The sequence below is a fragment of the Papio anubis genome, chromosome 1 (assembly GCF_008728515.1).
Source record: "Papio anubis isolate 15944 chromosome 1, Panubis1.0, whole genome shotgun sequence".
NCBI classification, from domain to species: Eukaryota; Metazoa; Chordata; class Mammalia; order Primates; family Cercopithecidae; genus Papio; species Papio anubis.
Genome location: NC_044976.1, coordinates 107467256 through 107483133, shown reverse-complemented (window position 1 = coordinate 107483133; position 15878 = coordinate 107467256). Strand labels below are relative to the sequence as shown.

Here is a 15878-nt window from a genome sequence, read left to right as displayed (position 1 = left end):
CCTAGTTTCCCCACTAAAGTGATCTTTTTAAAAACTGTAAAGTCATGTGACACATCTGTTTAAAGACTTCCCAAGAACTCTGTAGTTTGAATTTCAGTCTCTGAAGAAAACATTTAAGGCCTTTCACACGCATATCCAGTCTCATTTCCTGCATCCCCACCCAACAAACTTGGCCCTGGCAACCTACATAGAACATCTTGTAGAAGCACACCATGACTTTTCACTCTGTGGTTTCCTTCTGCTCTGCTTATCACACTGCAATTTTTCCCCCAACTTTGTATTTTGGATCTCAGGTTCACAGGACTGAATTATTCACATGCCGCAGTTCATGGCATACTATTACAATTGGCCCTTCCAAAGTCCTTCACTTTTTATTAATCAATTTATTCCTTTTATCCTTATTCCCATTTCTCCTACACTGCAACTTTCTCGTGTGTTTAATGTCTATGCTTTTTTATATTTTCCTGTAAAATAAGTAGTATTTTTAATTTCTATAAATGGTATTATGTTGTAGATCTTGTTTCTTTTTTACTTTAAACTGTTTTCAAGTTCTCTCATGTTGCTAAATCTATTGCTTCTGATTGCTGCATTGTACTCCATGCTGTGCATCCAGCATATTTTACCTATCTACTCCCCTAATAACAGACACGATGAATGTTTTATGCATGACCTCCTGGACACTGGATCACTACCTAAAAGCCGTTCTCAACCCTATCAGGCTCAACAATCTCCCTTAAACATTAATAACAAATACAATGTCTCCATTATTGTGCAGTGAAATTCAAAAATAATATAATTGACCGTGGTAGGTGGCCTCTCAGAAAGCCCCCAGTGATCTCCAGCGCAATATTCTTGCCCTTATGTAATCCCCTCTCCACGAATTTGGGCTGCACTTTTTTTCTTTTCTGAGAGGGAGTCTCACTCTGTCGCCCTGGCTGGAGGACAGTGGCGCCATCTCAGCTCACTGCAACCTGTGCCTCCCGCGTTCAAGCAACTGTCCTGCCTCAGCCTCCTGAGTAGCTGGGATTACAGGCGCCCGCCACCACGCCCGGCCAATTTTTGTATTTTCAGTGGAGACGGGGTTTCACCATGTTGGCCAGGCTGGTCTCGGAACTCCTGACCTCGTGATCCGCCCGCCTCCGCCTGCCAAAGTGCTGGGATTACAGGTGTGAGCCACTGCGCCCGGTCCTAGCTGCACTTTTTAACTCACTTCTAGTGAATAGAATAGGGCAGAAATGATGGGATGTCACTTCCAAAATCAGGTAACAAAAAACCTGTGAGTTCTGTCCTCTGGGTTCTCTCACTTGTGTCCTGTGGAGGAAGGCAACTGGCACATTGTGAGCTGCCCTATGGAGTGGATTACATGGAAGGAACTGAGGGAGGCTTCTGGGCAACATCCGGTGAAGAACTGAGGCCTTTAGTCCAACAACCTCGAAGAACTGAAACCTCCAGCAACCTGTGAGTGACTCTGGCAAATTCTCCTCCATCAACACTTGAGGTATGACTGTGGCCCCAGCCAACATCCTGACTGCAACAGGAGGGACCTTGAGCAACAGGCACCCAGCTAAATTGCACCCACATTGCTGACCCATAGAAACTGTGTGATAAATATTTGTTGTCAGCTACCAAGTTTTGGGGTGATTTGTTACACAACAATAAATAACTAATATATGTACCTACTCACATAATTATGAAAATAACATAATACTCTAACAGGATCCAGTGTCCAGGAGGTCAGGCATAAAGGTAATATAAAAGTAAAGTAAAAATAGTAATGTATCTTTTTTTTTTTTTTTTGAGATGGTGTCTCACACTCTCACCCAGGCTGGAGTACAGTGGCACGATCTCTGCTCACTACAGGCTCTGCCTCCTGGGTTCACACCATTCTCCTGCCTCAGTCTCCTCAGTAGCTGGGACTACAGGTGCCCACCATCATGCCGGCTAATTTTTGTTTTATTTTTTAGTAGAGACAGGGTTTCACCATGCTAGCCAGGATGGTCTCGATCTCCTGACCGCCTCGGCCTCTCAAAGTGGTGGGATTACACGCATGAGCCACCGCGCCCGGCCAACATATGTTTCAATATATAAATACTCAGGCACGATGGCACTACGAGGTATAATGAAGATTTAAGATGCTTGTACCTATATGTAGAATTACTTTGAATGCAGACTGATTTGAGTGAGTATTGTCTACCTAAAACGAAGAAGCTGAGGCAAAATTAATGTAAATAGATAGTTTATTTGGGCCAAACTTGAAGATTGCAACTTAGCAGCATAAAGTGGCCCAGAATACACTCTAAGATTAGCAGCAGGTACAAGTGGATTTTTAAAGGAAAAGAATGAGGACGGGGAGTGGGCTGATACAAAGTTGTCTTTAAGGAATTCTCATTGGTTTACAAAACTAACATTGATTAGTGATTGGCTAAACATTATCAAGCTATAGGCGGTAGGATATAGTGTCTGGTGGGGCATAATTAGGCTAATTTATACCTAATACTTGTGAAATAGCAAGCAGTTTTAAGACATAAATACATAGCTCAAAAGGGGGCAAGTAGGATGTGATTGCCTCTCATTTTAATGCCTCTCAGGGCCTAATAATTTAACTCGCATTCCTCAAATCAAAGTTCTTTTTTCAGTATTCACTATTCAAATTATTACAAGTGATGTTGCTTTTGGTGACGTTATTTCTTGAAATGGTACACAACTCTTAATGAATTCCAAACAAAACAAAATTACTATTCAATTTTGGGGCAATAACATTCCTAGAAAATTCAACGTACATTAAAAGTGTGAGAAAATGCTTTGTGTTTATTAACAAAGATAGGTTCAAGTCTCAGATAATTGCTTTTCACTCACCGAATGTTCAGCAGGACATTCAGAAATCGTGTGTATTGCGGGATTTTCTTTATGTAGCATCATCTGTTACACTGTAGGACACATATTTTATATCCCTAGCTCTGGCCTTCCAATGCCTGTGGTTTTCCCAACCATTGTTCCGACCAAAAGCCTTCCCCAATGGACACGGTGGCTCACACTTGTAATCCCAGCACTTTGGGAGGCTGAGGGGGGCAGATCGCTTGAGGCCAAGAGTTTCAGACCAGCCTGTACCATGTGGCGAAACACCATCTCTACTAAAAATACAAAAACTAGCTGGGCATTGGTGGTGTGCGCCTGTAATCCCAGCTACTTGGAGGCTGAGGTGGGAGGATGGCTTGAGCCCAGCAGGTCTAAGCTGCAGTGAACCCGGATTGTGCCACTTCACTCCAGCCTGGGGGATAGTGAGGCTGCGTCTCAAAAAAAAAAAAAAGGCCGGGCATGGTGGTGCACGCCTGTAATCCCAGCTACTCGGGAGGCTGAGGCAGGAGAATCGCTTGAACCCAGGAGGCGGAGGTTGCAGTGGGCCGGGATCGCGCCACCGCACACTCCAGTCTGGGCGACGAAGTGAGACTTGGTCTCAAAAAAAAAAAAAACCTTCACAAAATTTTAAATGCTTAGTCTTGGGACACCATCTCTTGGAAATTTGTGGTGAAGCACAGTATCCCCAATAATTAACACAGTGCTTAGAAACGGTGGAACCACAAATCTTTAAAATGATTTAAAAGCATTTGTGTCAGATAAAGCACCGCTGGCTAGCCCTCCTACGATCCATAGCTTCGCAGTCCCCAAACAGGAAGCCGTGATTCAATACACAGTAGCAAATTTAGGGGTGACACGCCACCTAGCCCGTGATTTCCTTTTCTTTGTTAGTTTTCAATTCCTTCAGAGTTACAGGGAGGAGCTCCGGCCTCCTCCGCTAAAGACTGTCGCATTTCCGCCGCTAGGCCGGAAAGCACCACCGTCCTCCAGCAGGCCTCAGTCAGCTAGGCCCAGCTCCAGCCCCGCCCGTCACCGGAAGTGAGGCGGCGGAAGTAGCGTAACCCGCTGGGAGCCTGCCGGGGGTACGCTGTGGGTTGGCGGGCCAGTGGGATGGCAGATGAGGAAGAAGACCCCACCGTGAGTGACCGTCTGTGTCCAGAACCTCTCTTTTCTTCACTCCTTCGGGCTCAGTAGCGGAGGCAGAGTTCAGGATCGGATCTGCTTGCCTTAGTCAATTCAGCCGACAGAATTCGGGGACTTCACTCCCTAAGGATTGATCATTTTAGAAAGTGGGGAAGGACATGAAGGAAGAGTAGGTTTTGTGACCCCTTTCCCCTTGATTTTGGTCTGTATTTGCCAGACACTGAAACACTTACAGAATCATCAGAGGTCAAAACTAACATCTATTAGCGCTCACTATGAACCAACAGTTCAATTGTTAACAAAACTGTACTTACTGTGAAGTAGTGGGAAAAGAATGCATTGAAAGTCAGACAGCCTGGATTTCAAAATCTCCATTCTCTCTAAGCAAGTTATTTAACTTTGAACATCAGTTTTCTTGTTACAAAATAGGGTTACGGGCTTACTTAAGGAACGTTTTTAGCACCGTATATGCAAATGCTTAGTAAATATTAGTTTTGCTTACTACAAAGTCTACAAAGGTAGACTTTGATTCAGTATCAACTGTTTAACAGTAACAGTAGCAATAGACCACCTTAGTTGTTTAAAAATAAAACCTATGGTCATTAGAACTCTTACACGTAGAAGCAGTAGGAATATTTGTTAGGAACATTGTAGAAGCCATTTTTGGATGAGTTGGAAGTTGGACTAGATACATAGGCTCCTTCAGTGCTAAGTTTTCCTGTTTTTTTTTTTTTTTTTTTCTGTTTCCTTTAGGCATTGTTGCCTGTTAAAAATGAAAAAAAATTGTTATTATTAAAATATCAAATGCAAGGCAATTATTTGACATTTCTATATATACATTTTTTAGTTTGAGGAAGAAAATGAAGAAATTGGAGGAGGTGCAGAAGGTGGACAGGGTAAAAGAAAGAGACTTTTTTCTAAAGAATGTAAGTAGTATTTGATAATGATTTTGTTATAGATGATGAAAACTTTTGGACATGTCCTTTCAAAGTACATTTATTGCTTTGAATGTTTCCCTGTAGTGACAATATTCTCAGACTAGCCTATCAAATTCTGTTTAGCTTTTGAATCAGTACCAATCCTAACCCCAATTATATGTGTGTGTATGTGTGTGTATAAATTGCTTTTTAGGTGAGCAAATGTGGTTCGTGTTTTAATTTAGGGCAGAAGAACATACCTCCATTAGTTTTCCTCTTGCCTTTGCAGCACTAGAAACAGAGGGTTCTTTGACTGTAAGCCACAGGTAATAACGGATGCTGCAACAGGTGTTGAGGGAGAGTAGCCAGTGAGTTGGGGCTTGGGCTTTGGACTAAGGCCATGAACAAAGTAAGAAGGTGGTGAACAGCTGGGTGCAGTGGCTCTTGCCTGTAATCCCAGCACTTTGGGAGGCTGAGGCAGGTGAATCACTGGAGGTCAGGAGTTCGAGACCAGCCTGGCCAACATGATGAAAGCGCATCTCTACTAAAAATACAAAAATTAGCCAGACGTGCTCGCTTGAACCCAGGAGGGAGAAGTTGCAGTGAGCCAAGATTATGCCACTGCACTCCAGCCTGCGTGACACAGCAATACTCTGTCTCTAAAAGAAGGTCGTGAATAGTGTAAGGCATTATACTGGAGGCTAGATGGAGTGGCTCATGCCTGTAATCCCAGCACTTTGGGAGGTCAAGATAAGCAGATCGCTTGAGCCCAGGAGGTCGACCAGCCTGGGCGACATAGTGAAACCCTCTCTCTACAAAAAATACAAAAATTAGCAGGGCATGGTGGCACGCCCCTGTAGTTCCACCTGCTCTGGAGGCTGAGGTGAGAGGATGGCTAGAGCCTAGGAGGTGGAGGTTGCAGTGAACCCAGATTGCGCCACTGCACTCCAGCCTTGGTGACGGAACAGATCCTGTGTCCAAATTAGATAAATAAACAAAATAAGCAATGACATGGAGATTATAATGTATTGATTCTCCATCCTACCCCCTCAGTAGATGGTTTTGACCCTTTTTGGCAACACGAGGAAGGGAGAGCTGCTGCTACTAGTGATGGTACAGGCCAAGCCCTGGAACACAGCATGAGAATGTGCTCTCCATCTCCAGTCCTGGGTCCTTTATGTAAAGTTATATCTAAGTATTGAGAGATGAGGCAACACAGATTTATCATATGGTTTATTTAGGCTGGGTTATATCTGAGCAGTTCCCAAATGTCCTTCAAACTGCAGGATCAGTATATCTTTTTTTTTTTTTTTTTTTTCCTTGAGAGACAGTCTCACTGTCACCAGGCTGGAGTGCAATGGCATGATCTTGGCTCACTGCAACCTCTGCCTCCTGGGCTCAAGTGATTCTCCTGACTCAGCCTCCCGAGTAGCTGGGACTACAGGCACGTGCCACCACGCCCAGCTTATTTTGGTATTGTTAGTAGAGACGGGGTTTCACCGTGTTGGCCAGGATGGTCTCGATCTCTTGACCTCATGATCTGCCATCTCAGCCTCCCAAAGTGCTGGGATTATAAGCATAAGCCACCATACCCAGCTTCAGGGTCAGTATATCTTTTTTTAAGAAAAATTGTTTTCTTAATTTTTATTTATTTTCTTAGAGACAGGGTCTCACTCTTCTATCACTGGGTCGAAAGTACAGTGGCATGATCACAGCTCACTGCAACCTTGAACTCCTGGGCTTAAGTGATCCTCCCACCTCAGCCTCCTGAATAGCTGGGACTATAGGTGCATGCCACCATGCTCAGTTAATTTTTTTTTTTTTTTTTCTCCCTGAGATAGAGCCTTGCTCTGTCGCCCAGGCTTGAGTGCAGTGGCGTGATCTCGTCTTACGGCAACCTCCACCTCCTGTGTTTAAGCAATTCTCCTGCCTCAGCCTCCTGAGTAGCTGGGATTGCAGGCATGCGCCACCATGCCCCGGCTATTTTTTTGTATTTTTACAAAATACAAAACGGGTTTCACCATGTTAGCCAGGCTGGTCTCCAACTCCTGACCTCAGATGATTCACCCAACTCGGCCTCCCAAAGTGCTGGGATTATAGGTGTGAGCCAGCTTGCCCAGCCATACCCAGCTAATTTTTGTATTTTCAGTAGAGACTAGTTTCACCATGTTGGCCATGCTGGTCTCAAACTCCTACCCTCAAGTGATCCTCCTGCCTCAGCCTCCCAAACTGCTGGGATTACAGGCATGAGCCACTACTCCCAGCCAGATACTCTATTCACAGAGGTTACTGATGAAAGATCTGTTCTCCTGAACCTTGAAAAAAAAAGGTTTGCGGGGGACTGGATACAGTGACTCATGCTTGTAATCCTAGCACTTTGGGAGGCCAAGGTGGGAGGATCACTTGAGGTCAGGAGTTCTAGACCAGCCTGGCCAACATGGCAAAACCCCGTCTCTGATAAAAATACAAAAATTAGCTGGGCGTGGTGATGTGTGCCTATAATTCCGCTACTCGAGGGCTGGACACAGTAGCTCATGCCTGTAATCCGAGCACTTTGGGAGGCTGAGGTGGGTGGATCATGAGGTCAGGATATCGAGACCATCCTAGCTAACACGGTGAAACCCCGTCTCTACTAAAAATACAAAAAATTAGCTGGACGTGGTGACACATGCCTGTAGCCCCACCTACTTGGGAGTCTGAGGCAGGAGAATCGCTTGAATCTGGGAGGCGGAGGTTGCAGTGAGCCAAGATGACACCACTGTGCTCCAGCCTGGGTGACAGAGCAAGACTGCCTCTCAAAAAAAAAAAAAAAAAATTCCAGCTGCTTAGGAGGCTGAGGCCGGAGAGTCACTGGAACCTGGGAGGCAGAGGTTGCAGTGGGCCTATAGAATTTCAAAGCATTGTCTGGCATTTGTTTATGCCTTTATAGACCCTTTAACCAAATACAGTTTACATACTTCCCATAGAATAAGTTTCCCTTTTCCAGTGAAATATATTTTCTGTCTGGTGAATTCTGCCCATCAACATGTTAGTGACAAAATATCTTCCTCAAAATATTTAAACAAAAACAGTAAACTTACAATGGAGAATTCTGGAAGACACCATGTTAACCAAGTGATCAAAACATCACTAATAATATACAGTATATTGACATGTACCCCTGATATGATGCATTAAGAGGACACATCACCTTGGTATTCTTCCTGGTAATGTCTAACTTCAATCTAATGAGGAAACATCAAAGAAACCCAAATTCAGGGGTAGTCTACAAGATAGCAGTAATATTCTTCAAAAGTGTCAAAGGTTTTTGTGAAACGGTGGTTTCATTTAAAGAGTATTGGTTTTGAAAGATGAAAAAGAGCCAGAAGAACTGTCGAGAGGAATATAGAGACTAAGGAGACATGACAACTAAATGGTATAGAGACCTGAAACAAAAAGGACATTGGTGGAAAAACTTCGTAAAAATCTGAATAAGTCTGTACTTGTGCGATGTTAATTTCTTGAAGGCGCGATGTTTCTATAGTTTGTATAACATGTTAACATAAGGGGTGAATGTGGACATATGGGAACTGTGTACTATTTTTGCAACTCAGCTGTAAATCTAAAATTATCTTTTTTTAAAAAAAGGCAAAAAAAAAAAAGCACAGAATCCAAAAAACTATTGGCTCCTGTGTTTGTTTTTTTCCTCCTGTTTCTGGACCTAAAGACTCTTGCCATTGTAAACCCTAGGGACATATCTATCTCAGGCTGGTTTCCAAGTCACCCTTTTCTTCTGTAGGCCTGGCCTACTTTCTTCTCTTTGTACTTCTACTAGTTTTTACTTCTTCTAAATAGAGGAATTATTCTTAATTTACTCATTTCTTCCTTTAGAAGTATTCTACAAGTATCTTTTTGTAATTTTTCTTTTTTTTTCTTGAGACAGAGTCTCCCTCTGTCGCCCAGGCTGGAGTGCAGTGGCGTGATCTCGGCTCACTGCAAGCTCTGCCTCCTGGGTTCACGCCATTCTCCTGCCTCAGCCTCCCGAGTAGCTGGGACTACAGGCACCCGCCACCACGCCAGGCTAATTTTTTGTATTTTTAGTAGAGACGGGGTTTCACCGTGTTAGCCAGGATGGTCTCCATCTCCTGACCTCATGATCCGCCCACCTCTGCTTCCCAAAGTGCTGGGATTACAGGCGTGAGCTACTGCGCCCAGCCGTACCTTTTTTTAAAAAAATAAAACTTAGATACAATAAATTATGTAAGTCTTAAGTGAACAGCTTGCTGAATTTTATGTATACTATACAGTCAGCCCTCTATATCCATGGGTTCTGCATCCATGGATTCAACCAACCTCAGATGGAAAATATTGAGGAAAAAAAAACTGTGTCTCTATTGAACATGTACAGACTTTTTTTCCTGGTCATTATTCCCTAAACAATATAATATAGCAACTATTTACATAGCATTTACATTGTATTAGGTATTGTAAGTAACCTAGAGATGATTTAAAATATAGATAGGATGTGTTTAGGTTATATGCAAACACTATGCCATTTTATATCTGGGATTTGAGCATCTGAAGATTTTGGTATCCACGGGAGGTCCTGGAATCAAGCTCCCAAGGATACTAAGGGGCAACTGTATACACGTGCACACACACACACACACACACTCACACACTTGTAACCACTACTAAGATCAAGATAATAAAACACTTGCAGCATTTGACAGAGTTTCTTTCCATTTACATATACGCCTTTGAGAATCTGATGAAAGTTATAATTATTCCCAGAAAAATGCCCATGTACAGATAATTTATAAAATTTTTCTGTATGATTTTAGGGTGGTCTCAAGGACTTTTTTTTTTTTTTTTTTTTTGAGACCGAGTCTTCCTCTGTCGCCCATTGGAATGCATTGGCGTGCTCTTGGCTCACTGCAACCTCTGCCCCCTGGGTTCAAGCGATTCTCCTGCCTCAGCCTCCCTAGTAGCTGGGATTACAGGCGAGCGCCACCACGCCCCCCTAATTTTTGTATATTTAGTAGAGACGGGGTTTCACCATGTTGTTTAGGCTGGTCTCAAACACCCGACCTCAGGTGATCCGCCCACTTGGGCCTCCAGAAGTGCAGGGATTATAGGCGTGAACCACAGCGCTGGCTTGTCTCTGGACTGGGAGTTTATAGGTGATAGGATAAGAACCTATGTGGATCTCAGCTGAGTATGGTGGCTCACACCTGTAATCCCAGCACTTTGGGAGGCCAAGGCAGGAGGATTGCTTGAGTCCGGGAGTTCGATACCAGCCTGGACAACAAGGTGGGACCCTGTCTCTACGAGAAAACAAAAATAAATAAATTTTTAGAAACCAGTTCAAAACCAGCCTGGGCAACATAGCGAGACCCCTGTCTCTAGAAAAAATTTAAAATGGCTGGGTGTGGTGGCTCATGCCTGTAATCCCAATAATTTGGGAGGCCAAGGCAGGCAGATCACTTGAGGCCAAGAATTCAGAGGCAGATCACTTGAGGCCAGGAATTCAGGACTATCCTGGGTAACGTGGCAAAACCCTGACTCTACTAAAAAATACAAAAAAATTAGTGGGTGTGGTATCGCATGCCTGTAATCCCAGCTACTTGGAGGCTGAAGCTCGAGAAACTCTTGAACCTGGGAGGTGGAGGTTGCAGTGAGCTGAGATCATGCCATTGCACTCTATCCTGGGTGACACAGTGAGACTTCCATTTCAAAAAAACCCCACAAATTAGCACAGGCATGGTGGCATGTGCCTGTAGTCCCAGCTGCTCACATGAGCCAGGGAGGTTGAGGCTGCAGCAAGCTGTGACTGCAACACCACTCCAGCCTGGGCGACAGAGCCAAGACTGGCTCAAAAAAAGGGGAGCAAAAAAAAGAATTCATATGGATCCTGTCTGCCCTAAACTACAAGTACCAACAAGTGCGATGCTGTTGTGGGTATGAGGAAAGACCTGAACCAGATCAGCTGGGTTCAAACTCAGGTTCCATCTCTTACTAGCTTTGTGACCTTGGGTAAATCAGTTACTGCAGTGCTTTAATTTTCTCATCTATAGAATGGGGATAATCAATAGTATCTACCTCAAAGGATCATTGTGAGGATTAAATGAGTTATATATGTAAAGACTTATGAGAGTACCTGGCATATAATAAGGACTATATACGGTTTATCTTTTGCAGTTTTTTTTTTCTGTATATTAGACTTCTCTCTCTATGATGATGATGATGATGATGATGATTATTATTTTTGAGACACAGTCTCTGTCACCCAGGCTGGAGTGCAGTGGCACGATCTCAGCTCACTGCAACCTCTGCCTCCTGGATTCAAGTGATTCTCATGCCTCAGCCTCCCGAGTAGCTGAGATTATAAGCATTTGCCAACACCCCCAGCTGACTTTTGTGTTTTGTTTTTAGTAGAGACGGGGCTTCACCTTGTTGGCCAGGCTGATCTCAAACTTCTGGCCTCAAGTGATCTGCCTTAGCCTCCCGAAGTGCTGGAATTACAGGCGTGAGCCACCATCCCGGCCTTCGCCCAGCTAATTTTTGTGGGGTTTTTTTGTAGAGCCAGGGTTTCGCCATGTTGCCCAGGCTTGTCTCAAACTCCTGAGCTCAAGCAGTCTAGTTGCCTGGGCCTCCCAAAGTGCTGGATTACAGGTGTGGGCCACTGCACCCGACCTAGACTTACCTTTTTCATTTCCTATGGTTTCCTCCGATGAAGCCTGAAAGGGCTTTGCCAGCAGTTGTGTTGATCTAGGAAATGTCAAAATTCCTTGTAGTAAGCCCTCTGCTTTCTAATTTTGATTACCGTGTTGCTTCCTGTAAGAAAGTATTTGGGGCCAGGCGCAGTGGCTCACGCCTGTAATCCCAGCACTTTGGGAGGCCAAGGCAGGTGGATCACGAGGTCAGGAGATCAAGACCATCCCTGGCTAACATGGGTGAAACCTAATCCTAAAAATACAAAAATTAACCCCGAGGCGTCAGTGATGAAGCCTGTAGTTCAGCTACTGGGAGGCTGAGGCAGGGAGAATGGCATTGAACCGGTGGCAGACTTGCAGTGAGCCCGAGATGGTGCCACTGCACTCTAGCCTATGAGCGACAGAGGAGACTCTGTCTCAAAAAAAAAAACCTATTTGAGCTTTCTCTCATGTCTTTTCCCCTATGGTAATATCAGTAAAAGTCTGCCTTTTTTGGCCACCCCTCTGCCATGCCCACACACACAAAAACTGCCTCCAAAAGGCTAAGCTGTTGCTATCTGTCCTGTCCCCTGCCAAGAGTTTCCTACCACTTAAAAGGTGTTCTATGGGGTCAGGAGCTAGTAAGAAAGTAGATGATAGAGATTAAGGAAAACACTGTTTGTAGGGTTCAGTAGCTCTCGGAGGAAGGGAAGAGTTTGGTTGGAGGCTACATGGGAACAGTTGGTCATCGAACTGTCATAAACCTTTTACACCAGAATCCATACTTGGAGATAGCAAATACAATGCAAATATGTTTTATATAATATTGTCTATAACTTGGTTCACTTCTAGTTTATTTTTAAAGCATTAAATTGTTAAATCTGTAGAAGTAAACAAAAGTGATTGTTATTTACAGTCGATGTATGATGTGTATGGCTTTGGGGATGACCAAGTCTTATACTGAGTCAGTGGATATTCTTGAAGATCTTGTCATAGAGTTTATCCTGAAATGGTAAGATTCTTTCTAACTGGTCTTACTTAATTGAAGAATAGATTTGAAATATTAAACTTTAAGGTAGATAGAGCTTATGTCATCCCTTTGAAATAAGCTATCCATTTGAGTGCTTGGTTTGCAGGATTATTGGTTACTGTTTATCATTAAGGATGGAGGTTATACATACATGTTCATCCCCCTCTTCTTCCTTTTTTTTTTTTTTTTTTTTGGGAGGCGGAGTTTCATTCTTGTTGCCCAGGCTGCAGTGCAATGGTGATCTGCGGCTCACCGCCAACCTCCACCTGCCAGGTTCAAGGGATTCTCCTGCCTCAGCCTCTGAGGAGCTGGGATTACAGGCATGTGCCCACCAGCCTGGACAATTTTGTATTTTAATAGGGCAAGGGTTTCTCTTCATTGGTCAGACTGGTCTCGAACTCCCGACCTCAGGTAATCCGCCAGCCCTGGCCTCCCAAAGTGCTGGGATTATAAGCGTGAGCCACCGCACCTACCCTCTTCCATTTTTTATAAGAACATAATTTTAAAATCCTTGAATAAAATAAAAATATTACCCATAATGCCATTATCCAACATAGGTTTATTTTTTTCTCCTCCTTTTCCAGTATTTAAATATATACAATGTTTGTGTGTGTGTGTGTGTGTGACAGGATCTCACTCTGTTGCCCCAGCTGGAGGGCAGTGGCATGATCATTGTGCACTGCAGCTGAGACCTTCCGGACTCAAGTGGTCCTCCCACTTCAGCCTCTCAAATACCTGAGACTACAGGCATATTCCACCATGCTCTGCTTTTTTTTTTTTTTTAATTTTTTTTTAGTTTTTTTTTTTTTGAGACAGAGTGTCGCTCTGTCGCCCAGGCTGGAGTGCAGTGGCACGATCTCCGCTCACTGCAAGCCCCGCCTCCTGGGTTCAAGCCATCTCCTGCCTCACCCTCCCAAGTAGCTGGGACTACAGGCGCCTGCCACCACGCCGGGCTAATTTTTTGTGTTTTTAGTAGAGATGGGGTTTCACCATGTTAGCCAGGATTGTCTTGATCTCCTGACCTCTTGATCTGCTTGCCTTGGCATCCCAAAGTGCTGGGATTACAGGCGTGAGCCACTGCGCCTGGCAAGCTCTCTTAATTTTTAAATTTTTTGTAGAGACGGGGTCTCACTATGTTGCCCAGGTTGGTCTTGAACTCCTGGGTTCAAGCGATCTAACCCCTCAGCCTCACAAAGTTCTGGGATTACCAGTGTGAGCCACTATGTCTGGCTCAATGCCGTATTATTAAGTATTTAGCTTCTATTTTTTAGTCATTAGAAATAATGCTATGATAGGTCTTCAATTTTGCACAGGTGAGTATATAATGACAGGGGATGAGATTTATTTGATTTTTAGAAAATCCACCAATGTTTATTGGGTATTAAGATGGAGGAGGACACAAAGCATAAATGAAATGGGTGAGTACACAAAATGATAAAATTATTTTATACAAATGAAGACAAAATCTACATATATCAAAAAACAGAAAAGGAACAATAAAGTTGACATTTTAATGTCCTTAAGATATTTTTTTGGCTGGGCATGGTGGCTCACACCTGTAATCCCAGGACTTTGGGAGGCCGAGGCAGGTGGATCGCCTGAGTTCAGGAGTTCAAGACAAGCATGGCTAACACAGTGAAACCCCGTATCTACTGAAAATATAAAAAAAAGTAGCCGGGCGTGGTGGCGGGCGCCTGTAGTTCCAGCTACTTAGGAGGCTGAGGCAGGAGAATGGCGTGAACCCGGGAGGCGGAGCATGTAGTGAGCCGAGATCGCGCCACTGCACTCCAGCCTGGGCGACAGAGCGAGACTCCGTCTCAAAAAAAAAAAAAAAAAAAGATATTTTTTTAAAGTGCCTGTGAAACAAAAAGGGGAACATTGCTAATAACCCACTAGAAAATGGACAGAGGGGCCGGGCGCGGTGGCTCAAGCCTGTAATCCCAGCACTTTGGGAGGCGGAGACGGGCGGATCACGAGGTCAGGAGATCAAGACCGTCCTGGCAAACACGTTGAAACCCCGTCTCTACTAAAAAATACAAAAAGCGAGCCGAGCGAGGTGGCGGGCGTCTGTAGTCCCAGCTACTCGGGAGGTTGAGGCAGGAGAATGGCGTAAACTCGGGAGGCGGAGCTTGCAGTGAGCTGAGATCCGGCCACTGCACTCCAGCCCGGGCGACAGAGCGAGACTCTGTCTCAAAAAAAAAAAAAAAAAGAAAATGGACAGAGGACATAAGTAGAAAGATAATTCACAAATGAATAGCCATGATATAGCCATAATAGAGAAAATCTTCGACCTCACTTGCAATTAATAAATGCAAATTAAAACAGTAAAATAATAGATTGTAAAAAATTAAATATAATATGTTTCTTTGTAATAGACTCACAAGGCAATGTCGATTGGAAGACAAGGTCGAGTACAAGTTGAAGATATTGTCTTCTTGATTCGAAAGGACCCAAGAAAGTTTGCCAGGGTTAAAGACTTGCTTACTATGAATGAAGAATTGAAACGAGCTAGAAAAGCATTTGATGAAGCAAACTATGGATCTTGACACTTTTTGTAGTTTCTGAAAATTACCATCTGGGGAAATCATATATAATAATTGTATATTTTCTAAAGTAAGGTTCTGATATCTAGCCATGTAAATGAAAGATAGAGAAAGTTTTCAGCCTTTATTTTTATGCCTTTGATTTTAGAGTGATATTGGTGTATTTAATTGCCTGCCTTTGTATTACCATACTTGAATTACTTACTGGGGTTTAATGACCACACATAAGTCAATGTACCTTGCAAACCATGCCGTTCCTTCTGAGTTTTGACTATCTAAAGGATAAAGTAGTATTTGTCTGTTAGGTATGTTTATACCCTTGTAAGCTGTACTGTAGCTTTTTTTTTTTTTTTTTTGAGACAGAGTCTTGGTATGTCGCCAGGCTGGAGTGCAGTGGCACGATCTCAGCTCATTGCAAGCTCCACCTCCCAGGTTCAAGTGATTCTCCTTCTTCAGCTTCCCGAGTAGCTGGAACTACAGGTACCCGCCACCACGCCTGGCTAATTTTTTGTATTTTTAGTAGAGGCGGGGGTTTCACTGTGTTAGCCAGGATGGTTTCAATCTCTTGACCTCGTGATCCACCTGCCTCGGCCTCCCAAAGTGCTGAGATTACAGGTGTGAGCCACCATGCCTGGACTACTGTAGCTATTTAATATGTGAAATCTAAATGGCATTTTTGACTCGACAGCTCAGACTTGTACTTCATGTATTCAGA

General features: G+C 43.7%; 1 protein-coding gene across 2 annotated transcripts; it reads left to right on the top strand.

Annotated features, from left to right (window-relative positions):
* Positions 1 to 3871: 3871 nt before the first annotated feature.
* Positions 3872 to 15519, top strand: TAF13 (TATA-box binding protein associated factor 13). Of its 2 annotated transcripts, none has more exons than XM_031651543.1 (3): positions 3872 to 3993; positions 4847 to 4925; positions 14996 to 15519. In XM_031651543.1, exons 1-3 carry the CDS (start codon positions 3974 to 3976, stop codon positions 15164 to 15166), a joined length of 270 nt encoding a protein of 89 aa, XP_031507403.1. In that variant the 5' UTR covers positions 3872 to 3973; the 3' UTR covers positions 15167 to 15519. The 2 variants fall into 2 exon arrangements, with proteins under 2 accessions (XP_031507403.1, XP_031507404.1); XM_031651544.1 differs by having other exon boundaries at positions 3885 to 4168.
* Positions 15520 to 15878: the final 359 nt, after the last annotated feature.

Excerpts from the sequence above, each read along its gene's own strand:
- TAF13 (XM_031651543.1), top strand. The coding sequence starts at position 3,974 with ATGAGGAAGAAGACCCCACC. Across the intron at positions 3,994-4,846 it reads ATGAGGAAGAAGACCCCACC|TTTGAGGAAGAAAATGAAGA; the intron begins GTGAGTGACCGT and ends TACATTTTTTAG. Across the intron at positions 4,926-14,995 it reads GAGACTTTTTTCTAAAGAAT|ACTCACAAGGCAATGTCGAT; the intron begins GTAAGTAGTATT and ends TCTTTGTAATAG.